This window comes from Bombus flavifrons, chromosome 15 (genome assembly GCF_040668555.2).
Source record: "Bombus flavifrons isolate JBK064 chromosome 15, iyBomFlav1_principal, whole genome shotgun sequence".
In the NCBI taxonomy this organism is placed as follows: domain Eukaryota; kingdom Metazoa; phylum Arthropoda; class Insecta; order Hymenoptera; family Apidae; genus Bombus; species Bombus flavifrons.
In genome coordinates this window covers 784,996-809,356 of record NC_138456.1, presented here as the reverse complement: position 1 = coordinate 809,356, position 24,361 = coordinate 784,996, and the positions used below count along the sequence as shown (strand labels likewise).

The 24,361-nt window shown below is 31.8% G+C and overlaps 1 protein-coding gene and 1 long non-coding RNA gene across 6 annotated transcripts in view; one reads left to right on the top strand and one right to left on the bottom strand.

The window, feature by feature from the left end:
* Window positions 1-24,361, top strand: part of LOC138187573 (adenomatous polyposis coli protein) — a 95,207-nt gene that overhangs the window by 43,107 nt on the left and 27,739 nt on the right. For 4 of the 5 annotated variants that reach the window (XM_069128494.1, XM_069128497.1, XM_069128496.1 and 1 more), the window contains exons 4-5: window positions 3,928-4,012; window positions 5,047-5,170. In XM_069128494.1, coding sequence (XP_068984595.1) covers window positions 3,928-4,012; window positions 5,047-5,170 — 209 coding nt within the window. Of the gene's footprint in view, window positions 1-3,927; window positions 4,013-5,046; window positions 5,171-12,997; window positions 14,086-24,361 lie in introns of those variants that run through there. The other variant, XM_069128495.1, reaches the window with a different exon arrangement.
* Window positions 5,118-6,000, bottom strand: LOC138187596 (uncharacterized). Its single transcript, XR_011175214.1, has 3 exons — window positions 5,823-6,000; window positions 5,524-5,757; window positions 5,118-5,259 (listed from the first exon to the last, which is right to left on the bottom strand). It is a non-coding gene; the product is annotated as an uncharacterized LOC138187596 (long non-coding RNA).

Here is a 24,361-nt window from a genome sequence, read left to right as displayed (position 1 = left end):
AAGTTTAAAAAATTTCGTGACTGTCGTAATGGATAAGGATGATAATTTTCTTTGTATTGTGAGGAAAAAAAATTGACGTTATCGCTTTTTGTTTTGAAGTTATTAAAGCTTTTTATCAGTCAATACTCTGCCGACAATTCTACACAAACATCGTTTCTATCGTTTATTGTATAATCCTTGTCGCTCATAACCAGACGTCAGATTTTTATGCAATTGTGGGAAATCTAAAAATATAAAAATATCCAGAATGCATATAGTATGCAAAAATACAGAAAATATTTAAAATAAAGTAGTCATAATATTCAGTGGGTAAAACAAATCTCTGTTTAACAAATCTGTAGATTTACATTTGCACGAATGTTCGTAGTCTACTTGTAACAAATTATTTTTAATACCGAAAGCTCTTTCTTTAGTGTTCGTTTCGAAGATGTAAAGAAAACATACTTGACAGAACCAAATGAAGAACACTGGTACTTCTAGTATTATAATGATGTGTATAATGAGCTTTCGCAAAAGTAAATACATTTCTTGAGAAACACACGCTTGAAGTAAAAATGGAACGACGTGCAGATTTCTAAATAAGTAGTTTCGATAAATTTATGTGTCCTCTATGTTTGTTATTACGAGTAAAAGTTCAGTAACATTGGGAACGTTAGAGGATACATTTCGATTGTTCTATTTAAGGAAAGCGCTTGGGCTGTTTCGTCTGAAACTCCATTCAATTATACGGACGTGTGAATAAACTGCATATTTATGCACTTTCGTCACCGATGCTGTGTGTAAAGGCTCCATCGTGATTCACATACAATACACTTCGGTTTACGGTTGAAACAGACTAAGGTAAATGAATATTAAAGCAGGAAATCGATCATCAACTTGTGAAACACGCTTTTAATACATCCTTTTTTTTTATTGTACCAACTCTCTACCGTCCTGTGCTGAATTAAGATTCGAAATTCCATGCATTTCAATTGATTCCAGTTTTAATATACGTACACATAAAACATACTCTTTCGAGTTATAAATTAATTTGATGGAAATATTTCAACGTGCATATGTTACTATTCACGAAATTATTAAAATACTGCCAAATTGTGAACAGCTTTTGGAAATAGATTATTATCATTTAGTTGGAATAAACTGTAGAATATGACTCAGGAAGTGAATGCGCGAGGAGCTGAAAAATACAAAATGGAAAATTCAGAATGTTAAGAAGTTCGGTAGATTCGTTATTTTATTAACATTCTTAATATCGATTTTCGAGAAATTTTTATTGAAATAAACTAATCTGTGTAAGAATCAGTGAATATATTAAAAAAAAATATATACGACAAATAAAATGTGAGCTGGTAAATTTCGTTAACACTCTTATTTCCACGATAGTCATTGCACATAAAGAATTATCAAGTAGAATAATAATCTCAGAAACTAGCTATAGAAGTATAGATAAATTTTATTCTGTTTGTAAATAATTCCTCCTCTTGCATGTTTTCAAATTGTCAAAGAGTTTGTACGAATAGCTTATTTATTACAAATAATATGTATAATAAGTAGAGAAACTGTAGACAAATGTTTGCGACCTATAAATAATTTGAGAATAATGTTTGGGAATATTAAAAAATGGAGTTATCGACTATTTTCGCTTATATTATCCATTTCTTTTAATTCGATCTAATTTATCAAATTAAAAATGATAAAAATAAAGTAAAAGTAAACTAAACTCATTTCCGTTACACGTTGTGTCAAATCCAACAAAGCATATTATAGTTACTGGTACGCTCAACTCCATGTAACTCTTAAATAAGGACGAACGAGATATAATAATAACATATGTGGGAAATAATATACTACTAGTGGGTTTGGTAACGGTATGATTGTTACAATATCGTTTAATGCTCCGTCAATCCATGTTTACGCAGTCACCATTCGTCACTAATTACTCTCGTTACAACGGTTCTCTTTATAATACGCTGACAACACACACCCGATATCTCCAGGCAATCCGTCCACGATACTACACTATACTACATATATATAAGATAAATATATATTAATAGTAAAGGCAAAGATTAAGTAAAAAATAAACACTAATCGAGAAGAAACAACTACGCTATTTCTACAAACTAGGATTCTACAAACTAATTTACCCCATATTTACAAAAGCATTTCTCGTATTATAGGTGATAGAAATGGATGACAAATCATACTCCATCTTTGATTTTGCTACGTAAAGTGCTTTCGATATTACTTCGTAACTTATGAAATTAAATTTGCTGTATAAATTGCTCGACTCGACGTAAGAAATACGAATAAAATACAAGCGAAATATAAATTTGTTTTTCTTTCTTGTAATTATGTATTGCGCGATGACAGAGTCGGCAAGAGTGCGTACACGCGTGTAATTTCGAGTTCTCAGCGTGGAATCGTGAAACACCCGCCGGAGTGTTGCATCCTCGCTGTTTTTTAGTTCTCACCGCTTACGTCACGACCGACTGCGCTTTTCTGTTTACCATCTTCTGACGGTTTACTATTTTTTTTCTCTCTCTATTCCCTGAGAATTTGGTTATTTTTGTGAAGAGCGTTGATAGGTAAAAAGCAAGCAATGTTGCTTGCGGAACAAGCGCATTCAACCAAGTTGCAAGTGCCCGCGGATATCCGTTGCGTTAAAATTATCGAATAATTAAAGATAGATCATACCCTTTGAACTTTCGGACGTTCGCGGGGAGACGCGATCTTGAAGAAGCGCGCCAACGGGAGTCGTAAATTCCCGTTGCGATTTGACTAATCGACGCCACGAATCGTTCGATCTCTTATTTCTTTTGGGATAATAAGGGTGGTTGATTGAATACAACGCTGCTATTAACAAGTTAATATACAGGGTGGTTGGTAACTGGTGTTATAAGCGGGAAGGGGGTGATTCTACGCGAAAAAAGAAGTCGAAAATATAGAATAAAAATTTTTCGTTTGAGGCTTTGTTTTCGAGAAAATCGACTTTGAATTTTCGCTCGGTACGCGTGCACTTTATCACGTCTCGTTATAACGGATCTCACTGTAGATCGTTGTCTCGATGGAAAAATTAAAAAAAAAATATATATAAAAAAAAATTTGTATTCTATATTTTCGACTTCTTTTTTCGCGTAGAATCACCCCCTTTCCGCTTGCACCACCAGTTACCAACCACCCTGTATTTTCATATTAACATAATATTGACGAAATTCTCTTTATAAAGAATTTAATAATCTTTTATTTTATAAATCATATAATCTAAGTACTAAATTTCTTAATTTAATGCCTATTTAAAGAAAAATCAAATTTTTTACACATCAAACAATATAATGTTATTTAGAAGATAGAAATAATTTCAAAATGATAATCTTTACCAATTAATAGGATTTCATAACAAAAGTATTTTCCAGACTAATGGATTTTTGTTATAAATAGTTTGATTTTAATAGAAATGAACGAAATCTATCGATTAATGTTTCATGTATGATTCTATATTAAGCAAGAGTAGGTGCCTATTATCTATTTTTATCTATTTTGTTATACATCTTTTAATAAAAAATTAATCTGAAGCAATATAATTTATCGATGACTATTAATTGCTAAGCGATTATTATGTATAAAGCAATTTAAAAATCATTGCATATCGTTGTACCGTACATTGTACTGTATGTTTGTTTCCATACATATTGGACATTTATTTTAAAAAACAAACTCCTTATCTCAATAATGTAATAAGACTTTACTGTGATCACAAACTGCAAATTTAATTTTAGGATATAAAACAAAAGAAACCCCTTTAGTGTCACTAAACAGTTGCACATTTGCACGCATTGCAAAATTTAATTGATTTGGTTATAATTTCAAAATTCCTCGTTATTTTGCAAGTTCAACGCTAACTTTCTATAAAATATCATGTTTCAGGAAGACACCTAACGGACAACGTGATACAGCAGTGTGAGAAAAGTAGAAAAGACGAGGCAGGACAGAACCCGTCGGCGGAATACAAGTGAGTACAAGCATTAAACTTGCCTTTGAAGATACTTCTGCTTCAGAATTGCACTCGCTACGACAGAAGCGTATCTCTTAACGCGGGAAATTGTAGCCATCTTGTTGCACCGTTTTACCCAGTATCATCGATAGATGCTTGAAATCTTCACAGAAATTCTGTCCAAATTTTGTTTGCTTCGTCAATGAAAAAAATTGTAATTGTATTTTATATGTATAAAATTTTATTTTCTTACGGGAAGAAATGGTTATAATTTATAACAAGTTTGTTTTTTAATTTTAAAGTTAGTAAGTAATAATTATTATAAATAAATAATTCGGCGCTGGTATAATGGTATATTAATAAAATATGATAATATCAATATCATATTGCGTAACAAGTTTCATAAAGCATCGCATTTATATAAGATGTATCATTCTTTGCGAATCATTCTATTATTCTTTGCGAATGGATTGAACAACTTATTTTTCCCATTATTCGAAGGCATTCGTATCTTTATCAAAAACTTTCGATATGTATATTTCTATATTCTCTAAATTATATCATAATTATATAATTGCAAAGAAACTTTTTCGTTTCTAATATTCATAGCACAGTAAATATTTAAATCCAATCTTTGTTATATCATGAAAAGGTCTGTAGTCTGATGTATATATACATATGTATGGCATATAAAACAAATAATTATTTTATTAAAATGTCGTAATATTCATTTGCTTGCTTCTCCTGTCATTAAATGGTAAATATTTATCCATGTTATTTGTTTTTTAACCAGTAATGTTTCTATAATATTCCTTAAAATCCAACAACGAAATACAAATAGATTCATTGTACAGTATAATACTATAATGACAGGGAAATAAAATAAAGTCCACTCCCTCTAAATGAAATTTTGTTTGCGTTTTATTGTTTAGTGTTTACATTCGATATTTGTATATTTAATTAATTTTATATTACATAACCTAATATTACAATATTACAACATAAACCTGATATTACAATATTATCCTATTTTCTATATATTTGTTTTACAGAAATTTCCGGTTTCGACCACGGTCTTATCAAAATTTAGATTCTACTGAAGGCATACGAGCAGGAGAACTAACCAGCCGTCTCTTGACTTGGAGAAGCCGAAGCCATCGTCCAATAAAGCTGCAGGTAAGCTGGTTCAATATTTCCTTTTGATCAGTGCGAGTCCACATGGAAAATAGCTTACGGAGCAAATAGACATTTCACGTACAGAATGACTAACCACAAACAGAACTCCGATATATTTAAAAAAACAAATATACTTCCCAGCAATACACGTAATAAAGAAAAGAATATTCAATGTTATAATTTGTTAGAGTTATTAAAATTTTGTCTGCTACGTTATCCTGCGTTTTTAATTTTACAAACGAAAGTAAAATTGAGGCGAGAGAAACGTGAGCTTATTAGCAAAGCCAAAATATAATTTATAATTTCGCAGTAAATTACCTCTCGGCGATGAGATTTTTAACGAGGGTACTCACGTCAAGTATGTTTGCACTGCTGTGTTTTTCTTCTTCTTCTTCTTCTCCCTTTTCTCTCTCTTTTTGTCTTTCTACGTGTTGGTTTTTTTATAAACTTCAATAAAAATTTTCTCAGTGCTAGCGAACTAATACACTCACGCTAAAGTATCGAGCATGCTGTGCCACACATTAATGACGATGATACGCTGAAGTGGTGAACAAGATAATACGCAGCATCCGCGCTAAACTGTCCCACTGTAATTTGCAACTTGTCGTCATAGATAATCCTCGTTTTGAACTAACTTAAAATCGATACACACTCGTTAACGTTACCCTCTAAGCATTCCACTATTGATTTTTATAGCATTGGCGGCAATTTTTTGCATATATAAATGTGTGTTGCGTAGCATTTCTGACTTGGATTCAACAACTACATTATTTGTTATTGAAAATAAGGAAAAACGGCTATGAAGGACACGAATTCAGGACACGATCACAATAAATTAAAGTGCCTCAAACTCATATTGAAGGTTATTCTAAGACCATAAACACTTTTTTGCTTTCAGTATGTTGCTTATAATTACATGTCATAATGGACATCAACACGAGTTTGATGACATTGTGGTCTTGAAACGACCTTAAACAATGAAATACCGATATCAATCCATTTGATGATTTTTGATTACAATTAAATAGTATCGTTATTGTTTGCGTTATTGTTATTAGTTCTTTCTATTGTTTTTCAACAACGAATCATTATCAGTAAGTTGAACGTTTTGCTTCCTTTATTATAATATTTTTAATTTGTATGGAAAATGGAAATCTTTAACATTTGCGTATTATTTTATTGCTAGATACTCGATCAATTAAAATAACGTCACAAAATCACTCGTTCGAAATTATTATAAGACAGTGAAATCTAACGAACTTTGCGAAAAGTATAGAACAATTGTATTAATTGTTATATTTCTATGTCTGTTATGTTTCTCTATTTTTTTCATTCTTATTATAGATTTAAGTCAACGACCCTTGAGCCACCCTCTTGGCGTTAATAGATAGAAATAAGAACGAAAGGAGCGGAGAAAAGTTCGCGTGATGTCCAGATTAGGGTAGACTTTATTTATGTTATTTCGAGCAGATTATTACTCATTTCGTGATAGCTTAGAAGCGACAATCTTCGCTGCTGCTAACGTTCTCTGTTTCGTTTATTCATCATGCTCTCACTATGTTAAAAATAATAAGCTTTATTTAATCACTAGTATCACTATAATGCACAAAACATTGAAAAATCTGTATTGCATACGATTCAGCTTAAAAGTACCACAAATTGTATAGTTAAGTTTGGGCAGTATAATCGATATAAAAATAAAGATTATACGTTTCAATGTTTCAATTAGATTCATTAAGATTTGAAAGATATTTCTTTCTATTTATATTATATTAATGAATATTTCTTTCACAAGTAGACTACGGCTTTTTATGTATTTATTAAAAATTAAAAAATGCAGAGATATACGAAACGAACATAATATGTAAGAATGTATAAAGTATCCAAAGTAAAATTATAAACTTAGAAGCTTACTTAGATTTTACTACTTCTTTAAATGTGTTCATAAAAATATGAATTTGCATACAAATTCGCAGTTCGTTCATGACACATATTCGAAAGTTTCAACTTTAATAATTATACCGCGGATTGTGGATATTTATGTAAATTCGTATTTTCATGAACACGATTGAAGAAGTAGAATATTTTTTTTTATTATTTAATTTGTACTTTACAATTTGTCCGGCTGGACATTTGGTAAAAAGAAGAAGTAGAATATAAGCAGAAATTTGTTTCAGTTGTTAAATACTATATTTCGAACATTTTATAAACTTTTGTCACCAAGTTAAGTTCATTTTATACATTTTTGGCTATTAAATTTGTCAAGAGGCTTCCTCTTTCAATCTTCATTTATTAACGTTAGCTATAACCAATGGGCATCGCGGATCGTTACCCTCACTTCTCTAACGAAAAGTGTGAACAACGAATCCACGTCCTTAGTTCAAAAAACACACCCACACCGAGCTTTCCTCCGTAATCACACAAGAACGAACTTCGCTGATTCTCATCACTACGGAGCAGTCACTTCATATTTATACTCAGTCAGTTCAATTGCTATTCCTGCTATACCAAGAAAGTCGACTTCTTCTTATATTCAACTGTAAGGGCCTTGCTCTACTACGAAAGATCAGTTAGTGCTCATCTATCGGAGTATCATACTTTAAAGTATCGTTTACGACATTTATATCATACGTAACGGTGTAACTCTTGAGTGTATTAAGTGTTGGAAATATAAATTTTATAACCCTGTTAAGCGCAGTGTTATACCACATCAATCACCTCTATTATCCCACAAGAAATAAGGGGGTCGATCTGTTCGTGGTGTCGATTCTTATAATCGTAACGGGAATTTACGACTCCCGTTGACGCGCTTCCTCGCGATCGCGTCTCCCCGCGATAGATCGAAAATACACTAATTATATGATACAATGATGTCATGTAAGAGTTTGAAATTTTATATCGATCAACCTTGACATAAGGAAAAGGAAAAGAATTGAAGCTTTTTCATATTAAAATATTCAACCAAAAAGTATAAATTTTGTAAGAAAACTCATGATCCCAACCATGGGATCAGTTGTTTGGCCTTTGTTACCGTCGGTTTTAAGAAGAGGAAATGAAGACACTCGAGGATACCATAAATTAAATCCTTTTCCCACATATCAGAAGTGGGATTATATAAGACAAACTATTTTTTCTTGTATATTTATTTATTTCATTCTTACCTTTTGGCTTTGAATCGCTTCCAACTATCAGCTTTACAACCATACATATTCTTTACGATACGACGATGAATGTGTGGAAAACTAACAAGATGTATATAAAATCGCAAAATTTATAAAAATTTATAAAAATTTATAAAAACGCAACGTTAATTCGTAATATTTAAAATTGCGTAGAATACTGCTTGAAATGCGTCCGCGTTGACCATTGTACAAAGAATATCAAAGTCGTTGCAGTTGTAAAATCGTTAGAGCCCGCTAGGACTCCGCGCAGTAAGGAGAAGGGCCTAATTTATAGTCCCTCAAGTGTTTTCACTTTCTCTTCTAAAAATCGACATTAACGAAAGTGAGCGCTCCGATCGTTCGAATATTTACATTTTCTTGCAACTTATAGTTTTGAGTAATGCAATGGAAAATATATTTGACACGGTTCTGTACGAAATATTTTATATCCGGTTTTCCTTCATCAGAAATATTTTCACGATCAAGGTCAGCTGATTAGCCTGAATAAAAGTCGCGTACAAACGCGGTGTCTCTTTGTTCTTGCTCTGCCGCATATTTATTTTTCGTCTTTTCCCTCTTGGAAAGAGAGAAAGCTAGCATGGTGAAATCGCGAGAAGGGATGCCGTTTAATTCGTGGGCATGCGCTCACCATCAATGGGGGAGTAGTCGTTGCAGAGGGGTTGCCGCCTCTCTTTGGGGTAATGTTATTGATCAGAGTTTCTTCTGTCCCACGAAATGGCTCAAGTGTATCACGCCATGGGGAATCGAGCTACGATTTTTCCCCTTGCTTCCAGCGTAGAAACTGTGGCTGTTGGATTTGATATAAACTTCTGAGTTTTCTAGAATATCTATGTACTTGGAAAAATTATTAGGTCATCGTCATATTTTTTCGTTCAAGAAATATTTTTTTTAGAATGGAGCTTTTTTGTACGAATATCGCGTTATGTATTTATTAGCAGGTCAATACCATTTTTACAGATGGCTCTAATTCTCAACAAAAAGAGGTCAAGGTTTTTGTGTCTGAAAACGATAGTTTAAAAAACATTGTAACTTTAATTTTGCAAAATAATACTTGGGTTTATATGATATTTTATGAAAACTGAATTCTGCAAAAATAAAGTTAAAAAATCTTAAATACGAGCAATTTATAAAGAATTAAAAATCATATAAATTACATAAAAAAGCATAAATGCAAGAATACATGGATAAATTTCTAAAGATCTCGAAAGCTTACATCAATTGTTTTCCATAAATAGAATTTATATTATATACATATAGAACTACATAGTACTACATATATATTTATTTTATTTATTATTTTATAAGTGTATTCTTCTTCTTCTTCTTCTTATTATTATTGATTAGAATATTATTATTAATATAATACATGTAAGCGACACAAATATTAAATATAACAATCATCGTATTATCGATTTCGTAACAATAGGCATACAATTATTCTGCCTTTATGAATGATTATGGGTCAAACGTTTCAAGTAAGAATACAAAAGTAAAACAAAGCAGTATATTGTTTATATAAAGAATTTTAAACCTTTTATATGTCTTTTATTTGAAATACGAAGATTTTTTATTAAGGAAGGTGACATGAATTTTAATAGAAAAAGAAATATCACCTTCGACCCTTTCCTGTCAGTAGTATTATTGACGTAATGTACACATTGCACAAAGTAGAGCAATCGGAACAAATTCACGGATAAATCGCGAAATCACTGATTAAATCACAAACCCCGTTTTATCAACAAAGGAAATACGGTATACAGAATAATATGCGAAGTATTTGATAACCAGCGATAACGAAGAACAATAAAAAGCAGCTTCCACTTGACGCACGTTGCATTCTAATCGATATACCAAGGCGCCAATCCGTTTCCTGATCAATCTACGCTCAAGAACTCGTCCCTAATGAGGTGAAAAAAAAGATTTTGATTAGATATCTCAGATAAAACATTCAATAACCGTGAAACAGAGTAAATATAACAGAAAAAAGATAAGAATAAAGTAAAACATGGAGGTGTTACAATTGAAAGGAAAGATAATAATTCTAAGTATAAAATAGTATGTAGTTTCTTACAGATACAGCGAATAGAAGAAAGGAATTTGTGTGGAAAAAAGGAGAAAATGTAGTTTACAGAAAAACGTGAATGAGGGGAAATAAATAACCTTGCATACATTATATTAGTAGGTATGTGAAAAGTAAGTAAGCGAAGATTTTTCCGTTCACAGGTTCGTTTGAAATTGATTGCGATTTACGCAGAAGCACGAAAAAAATTATTTTAGGCTGAGGATAAAAATTTAGTAACAAATACTAGTCATATATAATAAAATCGGTCATTATAAATTGAGTAAATATTCACTATTTCGCTGTGCATGGTGTAAACTGTAAAAAAAAAAGAGAAATAAGAATAATAGTATGATGCGAACAAAGGAGTAATCTCAAGTATATAAATATAAAAACGCAAGGAAGTCGATGAAATGACGGATGACGTAACGTTACTTCTACTAGAAATTAAAAACGAAACAACCTCTTGTTTAACGAAACGGTGCACGCAAAAATGCAATTACACAACGTGTTCTAAAGCTTACCATAAAACAGAAGCAAACAAGAAAATAAAAAATAAGAGAGGATAAAAAGCGGCTCTAAAAAAAGCTAAACTGTCGTAAAAGTGAAAAGAAAACTTAATATTACTTGATAGATAAAGAGAACGATCCTTTGTGCGTTATGAGAAAACCAATGAATCAAAGACGCAAATCGAAACGTCAAAAAAGGCAGGACAATTTCACGCAGCGGAGAAAGAACGTACGTACCAACGACAGCGGCAGAGCAAGAGAGAAACGAATTTATCCAGTAGCGTAAGAAGGAAAAGGACAGTCACGGATCCATGGAGTGTGCACGAGCGAGGGAGGGAGAATAGAGAGAAAACAGGATAAAAAGAGAGATAGAAAAAGACACAGTGTTGGAAGAGCGAGAGGTATTGCATAAAGGATGGAGTGGAAGAGTGAGAGAAGAGGTTGAGTGAGTCAGTGATGGCGTACAGCAGCCAGGCCGAGCCCAGCTGTTCTTCGATCCCCTAACCTACGTCAGTTTATTTCAGCTACCAACACTACGTAGTCCTGAACGCGCTCCGTGCTCTCATGTACCCGTCGATACCTCGTTATCCCTCGATCTTCCGGTTTTATCGCCTTCCATTCATTAACGTTTTCTCATCGTAATTTTTTCGTTCCGATTCGTAATTTCACTAGTAGAACGAAGGAAGGAAGGAAAAGAAGAAGACAAAGTGCGAACAACGTGAGATAAGAACGCTTTATTCGTATAAAATAGTGAATCGATTGTGAACGGTGCTCCATGCTCCCCGGAAACGGCGATGAAGCGACAGTGACGATTGAATCGTACTTAAAAACGAATCTCCCCTGACGATATATCGGTGCGAGCGTTCCATGGTATGAGAAAACGTGCGCGACTCTGTCAGACCTCGTTATCTTGATTTTTTTGACGGATGAACCGCTTTGAACCGCGATACCTTTGTCTTCGGGCACTTTTCGATCTCGTTCGGGCGAGAAAATAACGAATCGGAGTGGTGCATGTTCACAGTGCGAAGGAGTCCTCGACAATCCCTGTAATTGAAAAGGAACAGAAATTTCTTTAACGAGCACAGATCGGTAAAGAAGAGACCGGTAGATTTCCTTGGGAAATAGCTTCAAAAGTAGAAACGCTCGTACGGAAATTGAAAAGGATGTATGTTTGAACAGAGGATTTGAGTAGAATGGTCGATCTTTTGGATTACGACCAATAATTCGAAAAATTCTGGAAATCTCTTTCGAAATGTCATATATTTGAAGAAAATCGAATGACGGGATTTATCGAGGTAGTTAGTGATTTTCTTTCGAGATGTACTAAATTTTTAAAGTAAAATTCGCAAGAAATTGGAGGAGCAAACTTCGATTTCGCGTGGTATCAAGATTCTTTTACGACAGTGAAAGCCTAAAGAAAGTGAGAGGTGCATTGGACAAACCATGCGTCTCTTGTATTTTTGGACAAATTTATTTGGGAATTAAGGACCGAATAAGGTAATGAAAAATAAGATTAAGTAAGACGTTGATATCGAGTTGAAATTTTCTTCGGAAGAAGTCAGACAGGAGAAGGAAGAAAGCTGATTTTCCTTCTTTATCTCTCACCGCAAAAGGCGCGTCCGGTTGATTTGCGAAACGAATGGCAAAACGTGGGTCGTAAACGAGTCGAGTGGTACCGTGCAACTATAAATGGAACCCGTAATACCAAACCATCGACTGTGTCACGAGGAAAATAACATTGCGAAGGGAAACGAAATTTTTAAAGAATCGTGAATGAGAACAGAAATTCTTCCTAGATCAACTTCAGCTAGATACTACGATAGATATAATACTAAGAATTATAAAGCGTAATACCAAGTGTACAAGATTAAGTATACGGAAAGATTGTTCCTTCGATAAAATAGCGTCCGAAATTCTACAAATTAGAATTCTAAGATCACTCAGCACCTTCCAAACATAGAATGTAATAAACGTTAATTACAACAAAAAATTTCGTATTTAAAGACAAAAATTACAATAAGAAGGGAAAAGAAAGTTCCTCGCAAAGGACTGTATCTGGAAAAAGACTGTACTTGACAGGTACGTAACTACATTCCTAATTCCAGTTTCAAGATTTTACGATGCATAGCGATCACTGTGGATAACTGGTCCGTTTTACAAATCGTATCGTTCGATCGTTCTCTACACCAGCGTCAGAAGTGCAAAGAAAAAAATAGTTCCTCGCTCGACGACACATTCCACAAATTCTCAAGAGGTCAGCGTACCAATTAAGGCTCGTAGAAGCGGTCTGTCGCTACGTTTTCGAGTAACGAAGCAAGAAACAGTCGGACAAGCAACAAGTACAAACGAAACGGCACGTGAAAAATAATAATTAACCAAGCGGCGAAAAGGAACCGGCAGATGAAAGGGGCTCTTGGCGCAGTCGAGATGAGGTGTTGATGAAATGCCAGAGGGACATTTCGAAAATCTTTGCCTCGACGCATGCGTGCCGACGCACTCGACGCCCGATGGAGCGCGATGAAGCTGCCCCTCGGTGGATGAAGAAGGGTCGAGATCTGGAGAAGAGAGGTTTTCTGATGGTGTGCGTCGACGTCGGACCAGCCAGGTTACACCGGGCGCCGCGACGCGTCATTCCACCATTCTTTCGCGTTAACCTCTCGACTTAAACTTTCGATTTAACCTCTCGATTTCTCTGTCCGATCGAAGCTCCTTGACCGATCAGCTGATCACAGGAAGACACAATACGATAAAAACGACGAAACAGAGAAAGGTGGAAAAACAATACAGGATTATAATAAAATATCGGAGAAAAGAAAAGTTATGCCGGGTGAAAATAGGGAAAGGAGCTTAAGACAAACAACGTCTGGTGTAAGAAGAGAGCTTTCTCCGTCAAAGGCGAGCGAGTTCGAAGTAAGAACACGCGGCAACTCGATGATCCCTCTTCCTCGTGCGATGCCACAGAACCCGAAGACCGTTAAAACGGAGAAGAATCGTCTAAGACTGATTATGGAGAACAACAGAGGGTTTGTAGATACATCGGAGAAAGAACGAAGGATCAACGTGGACGAGGATGAGATGGGCTATCGAGTGTCTGCCATCAGGGAGCCGGCTACACCGCGATACTGCGACCTATCCTGCAACGTGTATCGATGTCCTGTACGAAAGGTGATTGGTGATTCTGCCCGTTTGAAGATTCTCCTTTTCCTCCTTTTTCTTTTCTTTGTCATCGATCATCGATGAAAATAGAAACTAATAGGATTTACCATGGCATTGGGGTGAGAGTTACAACGTGTCAATTCCTTGTTTCATGATTGGATAATAAGTGAATGTGGTCGGCTTTTACGGGTTTATTGTAGCTGAGGAAGAATATGACACGTTCTTGTTTTTGGCACGTTATTGACAAATTTCTGGAGCGGACTAGGTGAATTTTATAATTCTTCCTTTTATAATGATCTTTCGTTATTCCTAAGATATCTGTTTAGCTTCCAAGGTATTTTATCTGATTGTTCACTTTGGCTCTGTATCGAATTATATTAGCTGCGTTGATTATATTGGTTCGTTTTTTTGGAATGGTCTTTGTTTCGATGTTGATCTTTTAGCAATTATTTCACGCGAGTCTTGATTTTGTGTTTTATATCGAATTACGTTGGTGCAATTCAACGTTCCTTTTTTGTAATAATCTTTTATTTGGATTTTATCGTTGACTTTGGATTTGTATCGAAATGAGATTTTATCGATATTCTTTGTATTTTCTATTTGTTTTGCGCAGCTAGTTTATGCCGAGATCAATACTTTATTAATAGTCTGATATCGGGTCGCTGATGCTTTCGTTACTGCATAATAAAGTTAAAATTTTGAGTAATATTTTGGGAGTAGGATATCGTCTTGGAAATATTGATCGCGGATAATGTCATTAAACATTTTTAAAGTAGATATGGTAATAATGCTCGACTTTATGTTTTGTTTCCAATAAATCAATTTTATATTAATCGATGATGAATTTATGGTATTGACAAATTCGTGAAAATTAATTGAAAATAATATTTCGATGTTGCCAAGATAGATTTACTGATACTAACACTCTATTTAATACTTTTTTGTACTTTTTAATATAATATACTTCTTTTAATACTTTTTTACTATTTTATTTACTATTCTATTTTCTACTTTACTATTATATTTTTAACTATTCTACTATTTATATTCTAGTATTCTACTTTCTACTAACTATTCTCGTTTATGTTAGTAAATTGATTTTTAATTACTTTATATTAATTGATATTAAATTTATAGCAACTAAAATATCAAACGGATATTATATCCGATTAAACATATTATCTTTGTAAATATTAATTTAAAATAATGTTGTTCGATATCTTCAGAGTAAACTTCTCATTTTTATTTCTGATTTATTTCACAGTACCAAGAAATTGCTCTCGGACAGACACAAAGGAACGCTTAACGACATAATTTCGCCAAAAATGCGATTTATCCCTTTCTTGCCTTGACCTCTTCAATTATCGTTCATCGTCTTTAATTTGATGTATTAAATACATCGCATAGACAATGTTCCACTTGAAAATTTTCTGAACCACAGCTATTCACTTCTCTCACCCGTGAGTCACCGCACTTTTAGGATTCCAACTGTTCTCTCAGAGTATTTTGCGTTTCACAAGGGATCTTCAATGAATTTACTTAAATCTTTCACCCGACAACGAGTTTGCTTATTGTCACACCTTTTGAAACGACAACCGGAAGATCGCGTCCTTTTCGCACAACTGATTAGCATGCTACGTTTTCTGTCTGAGTTTCGCCTTCGAATCTTTGTTTGTACATAAATGTTTCAACAGAAATTTGTCTTCATTTATATACTCGTGAAAGTATTCGACACTTATCACACAATTTTCTTAGGATACATTATGTTCATTATGCAAACATTTTTTAAATTTTGTTAGCTGTATAATAAAATACGACTATCGTAATTATAACAGTAAAATTTGAAACCAATTCGAATATACGGAGTGAGACATCTAAAAATTTAAGCTTCTTTCGGGAATCATATATTTTTCAATACATTAAGCGATACAGCTCGAGAAAAACTATTAGTTTAATACATATTTTAACTTTTAGTTTCTAAAGCTTATCGTATGAAAGATAAGAAAAACGAATAAAAAAGTTGTGCCTTACGTTTTTCCTTGTCTTTCATACGATAAGTTTTACAAACTATAAGTTAAAATATCTTTAAACTAATAGTTTTTCGACATAAGTAGGTTAATAATTTTTTATATAGAATCTCAAGCTGCATCGATTAATGTATTAAAAAATATATGATTCCATTTAAAAGAACGAAGTTGAACTCCGCATAACCTTTCTCCTTCGCTCGCCCACCTACAAAAAAAATGCATAACGTTGAAACATGTTCCCTTTGAAGCCATTCAACTTTTATCCGGAACGTTTTCCGACATAATTAATAGTATCGAAAATATTTCAGCTTAAACTCTTAGATGACTCACCCTCGTACGTACAAATTACACATACAATTCGTGAAAAATTAGTATACGGCATGAATAGTAGTTTTAACCATACAATTAATGATAAAGATTGTCTCATTATTCGTTACATATTGTGCTTATTAATGCAATGGATAATTGACTATCCAAATAATTTGGTGCACTTTCCGAAATGTGTACTTTCAATAAATATCTTGTAACAGTTGTAGCTTCTATACCATGTATGTATACTATGTATATATGACGTGCTCTGGTAAAAAGGAATTAAACGTGTGAAAATCACTTTTCGAGATAAACGCGTTTAAAATTATGCCTTCGAAGAAATATTTAAAAAACACGAAATGAATTTGTGAAATACCTTCACCTTTAAAAGAGACTCCTTATCAAGAAATATTCCATTCGAAATCGTTTAATCTTACTTTGCGATGTTTTCTTCTATCTTAAGAAGATGTGAAAACATTTCTTCTATCATTAAAAGATGAAAATACTTTCTTATGTCCTCGTCCGTTAAAAAACTATAGTCTGGTCTAAACTAAAGTCTCTTGTATAAATTGTAAGTGTAAAAACCCCCACAACAGGATTCTACACCTTTGGATCGATAGACATTTGTAAAAGTCTGTACAAAATTGACCTCGACTTTAAGATTCAAGGCAACTCAACCGTTCTCTTACAAAATGATGTTAGAGTTTCATTAATTTTATATTCATATAAAACTAATGTTATTTATAATATATTTACATCTCGGATAAAGTTTACTATTGAATTGAATAATTCCACCATTAGATTAAACGTGCTTTCCATTGCCTAAAATTAACACGTAATTTTCTTAAGAAACGTGGTCAAAATATATTGTAGAAATACAAATCCGGAACTGCTTAGCTGACACGTTGGAACTGCTATTATGTAGATTGAAAAAGAAAGAAAGAAGGAAGAAATGTGATATATAAAGGTATATCAGGTGTACATACGCAATAGATGCTGTTTACCCTGCATCTGGCTACAATAATCTGGCTATATATAACCATATCGTAAATAAAGCGAGTCCAAAAACTAGTGAAACTCGGTGGAAAGAATTTGATCTTGAATTTCAAGGTTAAGGTCAATTTTGCACGGATTCCTTTTTACAGATCTCCACAGATATAGAGATGTGAAACTAATAGTAGTAATACTAGTTTCTACACTTACTTTTTATACATACTGGATATAAAGATATTGACGCAAATGTTATAAACATTTAAACATGCTGGAAACAAAGGAATTTATTTTTATTTCTCAGCGATATGAATCTAAAAAGAACACAAAGAATTGAAATTGATAATTCCGTTTAGAATGTATGCAACGTTGAATATCGTTAATTAAAACGACAATTAAATCGTAAATTAGATTATGCATCAAATGATTCATAAAGACGTCTTTTAATTTGATTATTCTACGTCTCTTTCAACGCATAACTCAATAACTTCTGATAACTCGTTGAACAAATTGATAAACGTGTTTCTTCCAGTGCAGACTTTCCACGAAAGCGCACAATGCAAATTACATGATAATTTCTCTGTTACGTTTCTACATTACCTCGGACTATCTTACCATAAAGAATTTTATTACAATTGTATTACAATTCGACAGAAATTTACAATTACATAGGAGATTAATGCTAAAACGTGGTACTTAAAATAATGTTTACTTTCTTCTGTATTTTACGTCTTTAATTATCATTGATCCGTATTGTTTCCTTAATTACTTAATAATAATAACAATTTATTTGTACTTAAAGCCCAGGGTCTATTACAAAGAGATAGTTGCATTCTTAGTACTTTCTTACACTATACTATATTGTTATTTTATTGTGTTTTATTTACTTAAATTATATTACTTAACTTTCTCTTAATGGTTAATATGTATCTATGCTAGTGTATACAATTGCGTATATATACTTATATACATATAGTATTGTATTGTGTTGTGTACATACGAACAATATAATATGCAAGAAGAAAAAATTTCAAAAAGGAAAAGACTTCTTCTAGACACTAATCATTAACAATAGAGAGGAAGTGAAAAACACTTTTAATTATATGCAACGAGTCATAAGAAAATTGAACTTGCAGTTAGATAAATAATAAATCTTGATATATATATATATAAAGATTTATGATATATATACACCACTGTGCTGCATACACAAAGATAAATACATACTGAATATTAAGAAAAAGTTAAGAAATATAATATAACGTATTAAAATAATAATAATAATATATATATATATATATATATAGCAATTGTCCTGCTGTAAACTATTCGTAGTATGTAATTTAGATATTCTTCTCTGTTTAATTCCGTTAGATTCTTTATATATTGATATATCGAATGATAGCTTAAGCTTAGTGCTTTATATCTGTGTCATCCAAAAATGTTGTAATTTCGATTGTGCTCCTTATACTGGCTACTTGGTGTAATACCTCCTCCTCTTCTTCCAGTTATAGTATTCCGGATTCTTATAGCTCTGTTAGTTTTTCCTTTGATATTGTGTACCAATTGCACGTTTTGTGATTATTTCTGTTTTTACCTAAGTTTTTTAATACTTCAACATTCTGGATTCAACATTTTAAACCTACTCGCTGAAATCTCCCATTTTTAATTACTTACAACCTTACGTTACAAGCAACGTTTTTAATAAACTGCACACAATGTATTCTTGAATCTTTTGACTAAACTTGGTTAATATATTTTCTGATCGAAAATGAAGAAAATAAAGTGAATTCTAAATTCTTATTTAATTTTTATTTCATCTATTTTATAGGTTCTAATACAGAAAAATATAAATCAGACAAGAAGACATAACTCATTCCAATAAATCATTCGAGTCTTCATTAAAAAAATGTAATAACTTGGAAGACGGAGGAAATGATAACGAACTCGCTCTTGTTATAATACAAGATAAAAATAAGTCAACAATTTATGTAATTACATACAGTAAACTCTTGTATAACATGGTACTGACAAAACATAGTTTCGTATAACACGGTTAAGAAATTGCTGCAGTTAGCGTACGATATGATGGCAAACGTTACAGCAACCAGATAAAACAGTAGATAACTTTCAAAATGCAGCAATAAATGAAAATCCTCTGATAATTAAACTTTTATGTGTAGAGAAATTTATATATCTAATACTACATAAATGCATGTTTATAATACATAAAGAAATTTATTTTTGTATTTGTAATAAATTTTTGAACGATAGAATCTGTACATGGCATCACATAGGGAATTATATGTATATCTAAAAGATGAAAAATGAATTCAATTTTTTATAGAAAGAAATGCTTTCTGAAATTCTTGCATGCTAATATGTTTTTTATATAATAGTAATAATCTTTCGTTTTAAAAAGTCATATTATATAGTATTTCGATAAATCTTTAAACAATATTTTTTCCATTTACTCTATTTCTTCTCGTAAGCAGTTTTAATGAAGTCTCATTTGAAAATATATTAGAACACCGTATATATGCAGTTTCGATGTCTTAAATGAATTAAAGTAGTTTAAACTGGGTGCTGTAGCTTTACTGTGGCATATCGCGTACGTTCTTCATTACTTCTCACAATGATGCTATTTCGTCACAATACGTGGTACATTCGCTGGCTTTGTCGCTTTATTTCTTAGAATTAGACCAAAGTAGGGCAAAGAAGAATACTCGAGAGATTTAATCCTGTCACGCTAGCACCGTGTTTAAAATAGTAGAAGATTCCTCGAGTGACCGCTCGAAAGCAAAAGTCTCAGCTCGGATTTAAATTTATATCGAGATTTATGATTCCAATTCTTCGATATCGTAAAAATTTGTGGAATAATGGAAAATTTTATTTTGAGAACTAAGTTTGTATCGCATTTCGCAAAAGTAGGTTCTAAAGTAAAACACGATTGAAACATATTAATATTCTCCACATATAAGGAAGACCTCACTAATTTACGCGAATTTGAATTAAAATATTATGTGGAAATAATGTTCTCTCTTTTCATTTATAAACTGCTATAATTATTGTAGTATTATCTAGTATTATTTTCAAACTTTTCGGTAAACAAATTTTTAACTGTTTTTATTGATATTTTATTCTAAATTAATTGCAACTCATCACGTAATTTAAGCCTTTCAAACTTGCTGATTTGTAATTCTTTATATGTGTTCTTTATTATAAGTATCTCTTTCACCATTAAATTTTTTTTATAAATTATACATTTTTTTATATAAATTATAATTTATATCTTAGAACTATTCATAGATGATTTCTTTATTTAAATATCCTAATAACTTTAAAGCCATTAAAGATATAGATATTTGTCTCAGCGTGCTCTGATTTTGTCACTATAGTCACTGATTACTATAATTTGTCTAGTTTTTGTGTTGTGGTTGGAACTTAAAAAAAATTGATTTATCTGTAAGTTATTAAGAAGTTAATTTCTCCTTTCGCTGATAACTTTGATAAGAAAGAAAGATTTCTTTGAACCTGAACGTTCAATGAGAAACGTGAAGTGTTCTGCTCGTATACGTGTTGCACGTGACTAAAATACACTTCCTTGCTTGGTCGTGTCAAAAATAAAAATAGCACTCGCAGAGCATTGATTCCAATGTTCTGGATTCGTCGAAAACAACAAATATACAAGTATAAAGATTTTCGACTAGAAATTAAAGATCTAAGAAACAAACAACCTACAAAATTTGGAAATGAAAAATGAAAAATTTAGGTACACAAACTTCTGATTAAAAATTAACAATATAAAGAAACGTAATTTTCATTAAAAATGTAACTAGAAGATGAAAATCTACGGATAAAAGAGAAAGAAAATACCGTACAAGATCTTCGACTAAAACTACAAAGAAATGTTAGAGTTATAAAATTATATAATATATATAGCTATGACAACTGTAACACTATATTTCTATATTGAATACTTGCCAAACAAGTACTAAAGTTGCAAAAAACGCAGTTTCGTTAATACTCGTCTTCGTAATCGAATTCCGCCAAGTTCATTACCACTCAGAAAGAAATGCTCTCGATCTAGCATTCATTTCTCGTTTCCAGTAGGGAACCAGATGTGGACAAATTTGATTTCATGTCAGAATAAAACATATTATCTTAAAATATTAAGACGCCTCAACCAATTTATCATCTGCATTTCAAAAATAAGATACAATTGGGAATTGTAATTTTATTTTATGTCGAAATTAATTAACGTAAGTTATCACGTATCAGAAATTATTCAGGGAACTAGTTTGGAAAATATTTGTTTATCTAAGAAACCATACAAAATGTTATTCTATTTGATAGATAGAAATAATTCAAAGGAAGATCATCTTGTTCAAACAAATTAATGTATAATTATTTCGTAATATCATTTAACCAAATAAGATGATCATTTTACCCCATTTATAGTATAGCTCGAGAGAGACTCTGGCAAGCTATCCAATGTATTATTCTAAATTTCACATATTGAATGTTATATCTACATAGCTGAATTATTAATATTTTTTTTACAAAAAACTGCAAGTATACAATTTTCTATACCAAAAATGCAAGAAATCTTGATGACAAGTAAATAATTATTCTCTAAATCGTTCATTCTGGATATTTCATCATAGTTTTACAGTTTAAAAGGATTAGGATTTGTCTCCTCGATATATATTAATAACTTTCCAAATATTTCATTTAACCCTGCCACGATTCTCGAATTTTCATATTTCAATCCCGCTTTAATTTCAACAAACAAAAAGTACTTGTAATGTCTTAGGAAGATGTTGAATATAAAGTTGAAGGAGAAAATTATGCATGGCGATAAAATTTTTTTCTTTTTTCATATTTCGTTCACACTGTTAAGATACTTTTTACTGTTAGAAAAATATAATAGAATTGTAAATTGTAAGTGAGGAAAAGAACGTAGCAGGATCAAATAACATATACGTGTGTAACACCAAAAGTCTCGTGAAGCACTGAAATCACCAAAGTTCATCGACATCAACGTACCAAGTCGTCTGTACGATTTTTATTCACATTCTTCGTTTCTTCTTGTGCTTCGTCATCTTCTTCTTCATAAAGCGGCCCTCTTTATCTTAATTCCTCAACCATGCAGACACTAACGTAACGGCACACAATTGTATGAGTCAGAACCCGGTTTATAGGTATATCCGAGTTTTGATCATCGGTTCAATTGTAAAAACAGTTACCTATTCTGCGATAAACGGTTTACTTAAGTATTTGATACTCACGCAAGGGCTCTGTATCCTTACATGGGAGCTAGAGACTTATCTTTCCAATGGCAGAGTAAGATGGCTGGATAAGAAGCAGGCAGGAGAAACGAAGCGAAGGTTCCAGGGTGAAAGCTAGATAAATTCCTTGGTTACTCTTGTCTACTATTATTTAGTCTTTTTATTCGAAGGATTCCACTGGCGAAAAGTCGTTGGGAATTACTGGTGAAACCTCGTTCATGGTTTTAATTCGGATCTGAACCGGAAGTCGAGGAATATTGCGCTCGAAAACGCGTTTGCTTCAAGGAGATTATAGTATTGAGAGAATTATTTGAAGTAAGACTGAAACAATTATGGATAATTAAAGAAAGTTGGAATTATCGATAGTTAAATAATAAACTATAGTAGAAACGAAAATGGACGGATTGATTATATTTTTAAAGAAATTGCAAGATTGAAAGAATTCTTTAGAGTAAAACTATTAAGGTGATTTTAATAAAAGATTTGTAGGTAATTAATAAGATTTTAATCAATTATCGATGATAAAATACTGTAATCAGATATCAGTGAAATTGTAAGATTAAGAGAATTGTTTAGAACAAGAGTATTAAGGTGATTTTAATGAAAGATTTTGTGAGTAATTAACAAAATTTGTTGTTAATGCTGTTACAATCATAAGTAAGTAATTACCAATAATGCGATTTTACTAAAAGCTTACAAGAATGAAACTCAACGTGATAACAATTTTATAAAAGTAATAAACAATTGTAGAAAATAAAAAGAAAATCTACCACTGATTAGTTAACTGAACTACGGATATTTATACATTTATGAGAAAGTTAAATATGTAAAAATGCACATAATATACACAAGTGTACATCTTGTCTAAAATAAAATACTCGTTATAATATTTAGAGAATGAAACAAAGATGTACTTGATTTCTATTCTTTTACTTATACGTATTCGTATAAACCTGAATTGGCATACACACACGCAGTCTATTAATTACCATCAGATAGCCGTTCACTTTCACCTTGTATGTACACATATTGAAAAAGCCGGATTACTTGTAAAATAACCTGATGCTAAAGTAGATATTAAAATACCGGATTTCCTATGTCACTCTTATGTTCTATTACTATTTCTTCTTTTCATCCAAAGAATTTCATGATTAGAAATCACGAAGAATCCTCAAAGCCCTCTTGTATAATTTTGTTAATACTATTTATGAAATTTTACAAATCTCAAATTACGAAGTATTAGTATCAACAAATTCCCTTGTACATTGTGGCAATAATAATACATTTAATAATAATAACTTAATAATAAGTTTAATAATCAAACAAATAAATTTTTACAAGTAAATCTTACAATTATTAACCTTAAAATCTTAAAATTAATAAAAATCATTATTGCTAGTTATTTGAATATTATTACTATGTATTAATTTACATTGGTAGCAATGCAATAATACAATATAATAATAGAGCATTGAAGAAAGGAAATACCTAATACTTATAAAGCATAGATAGGTATATCACTCTGTACTATAATAATAATAATTAATTATAATTATAATAATATAAAAATAAAATAATGTTACTTCTTATTAACATCATAGTAAACGTCTTAACTAACACGTAAGAAACTAATTTATATTTTTCTTCTACTTGAAATTTCGTGAAAAA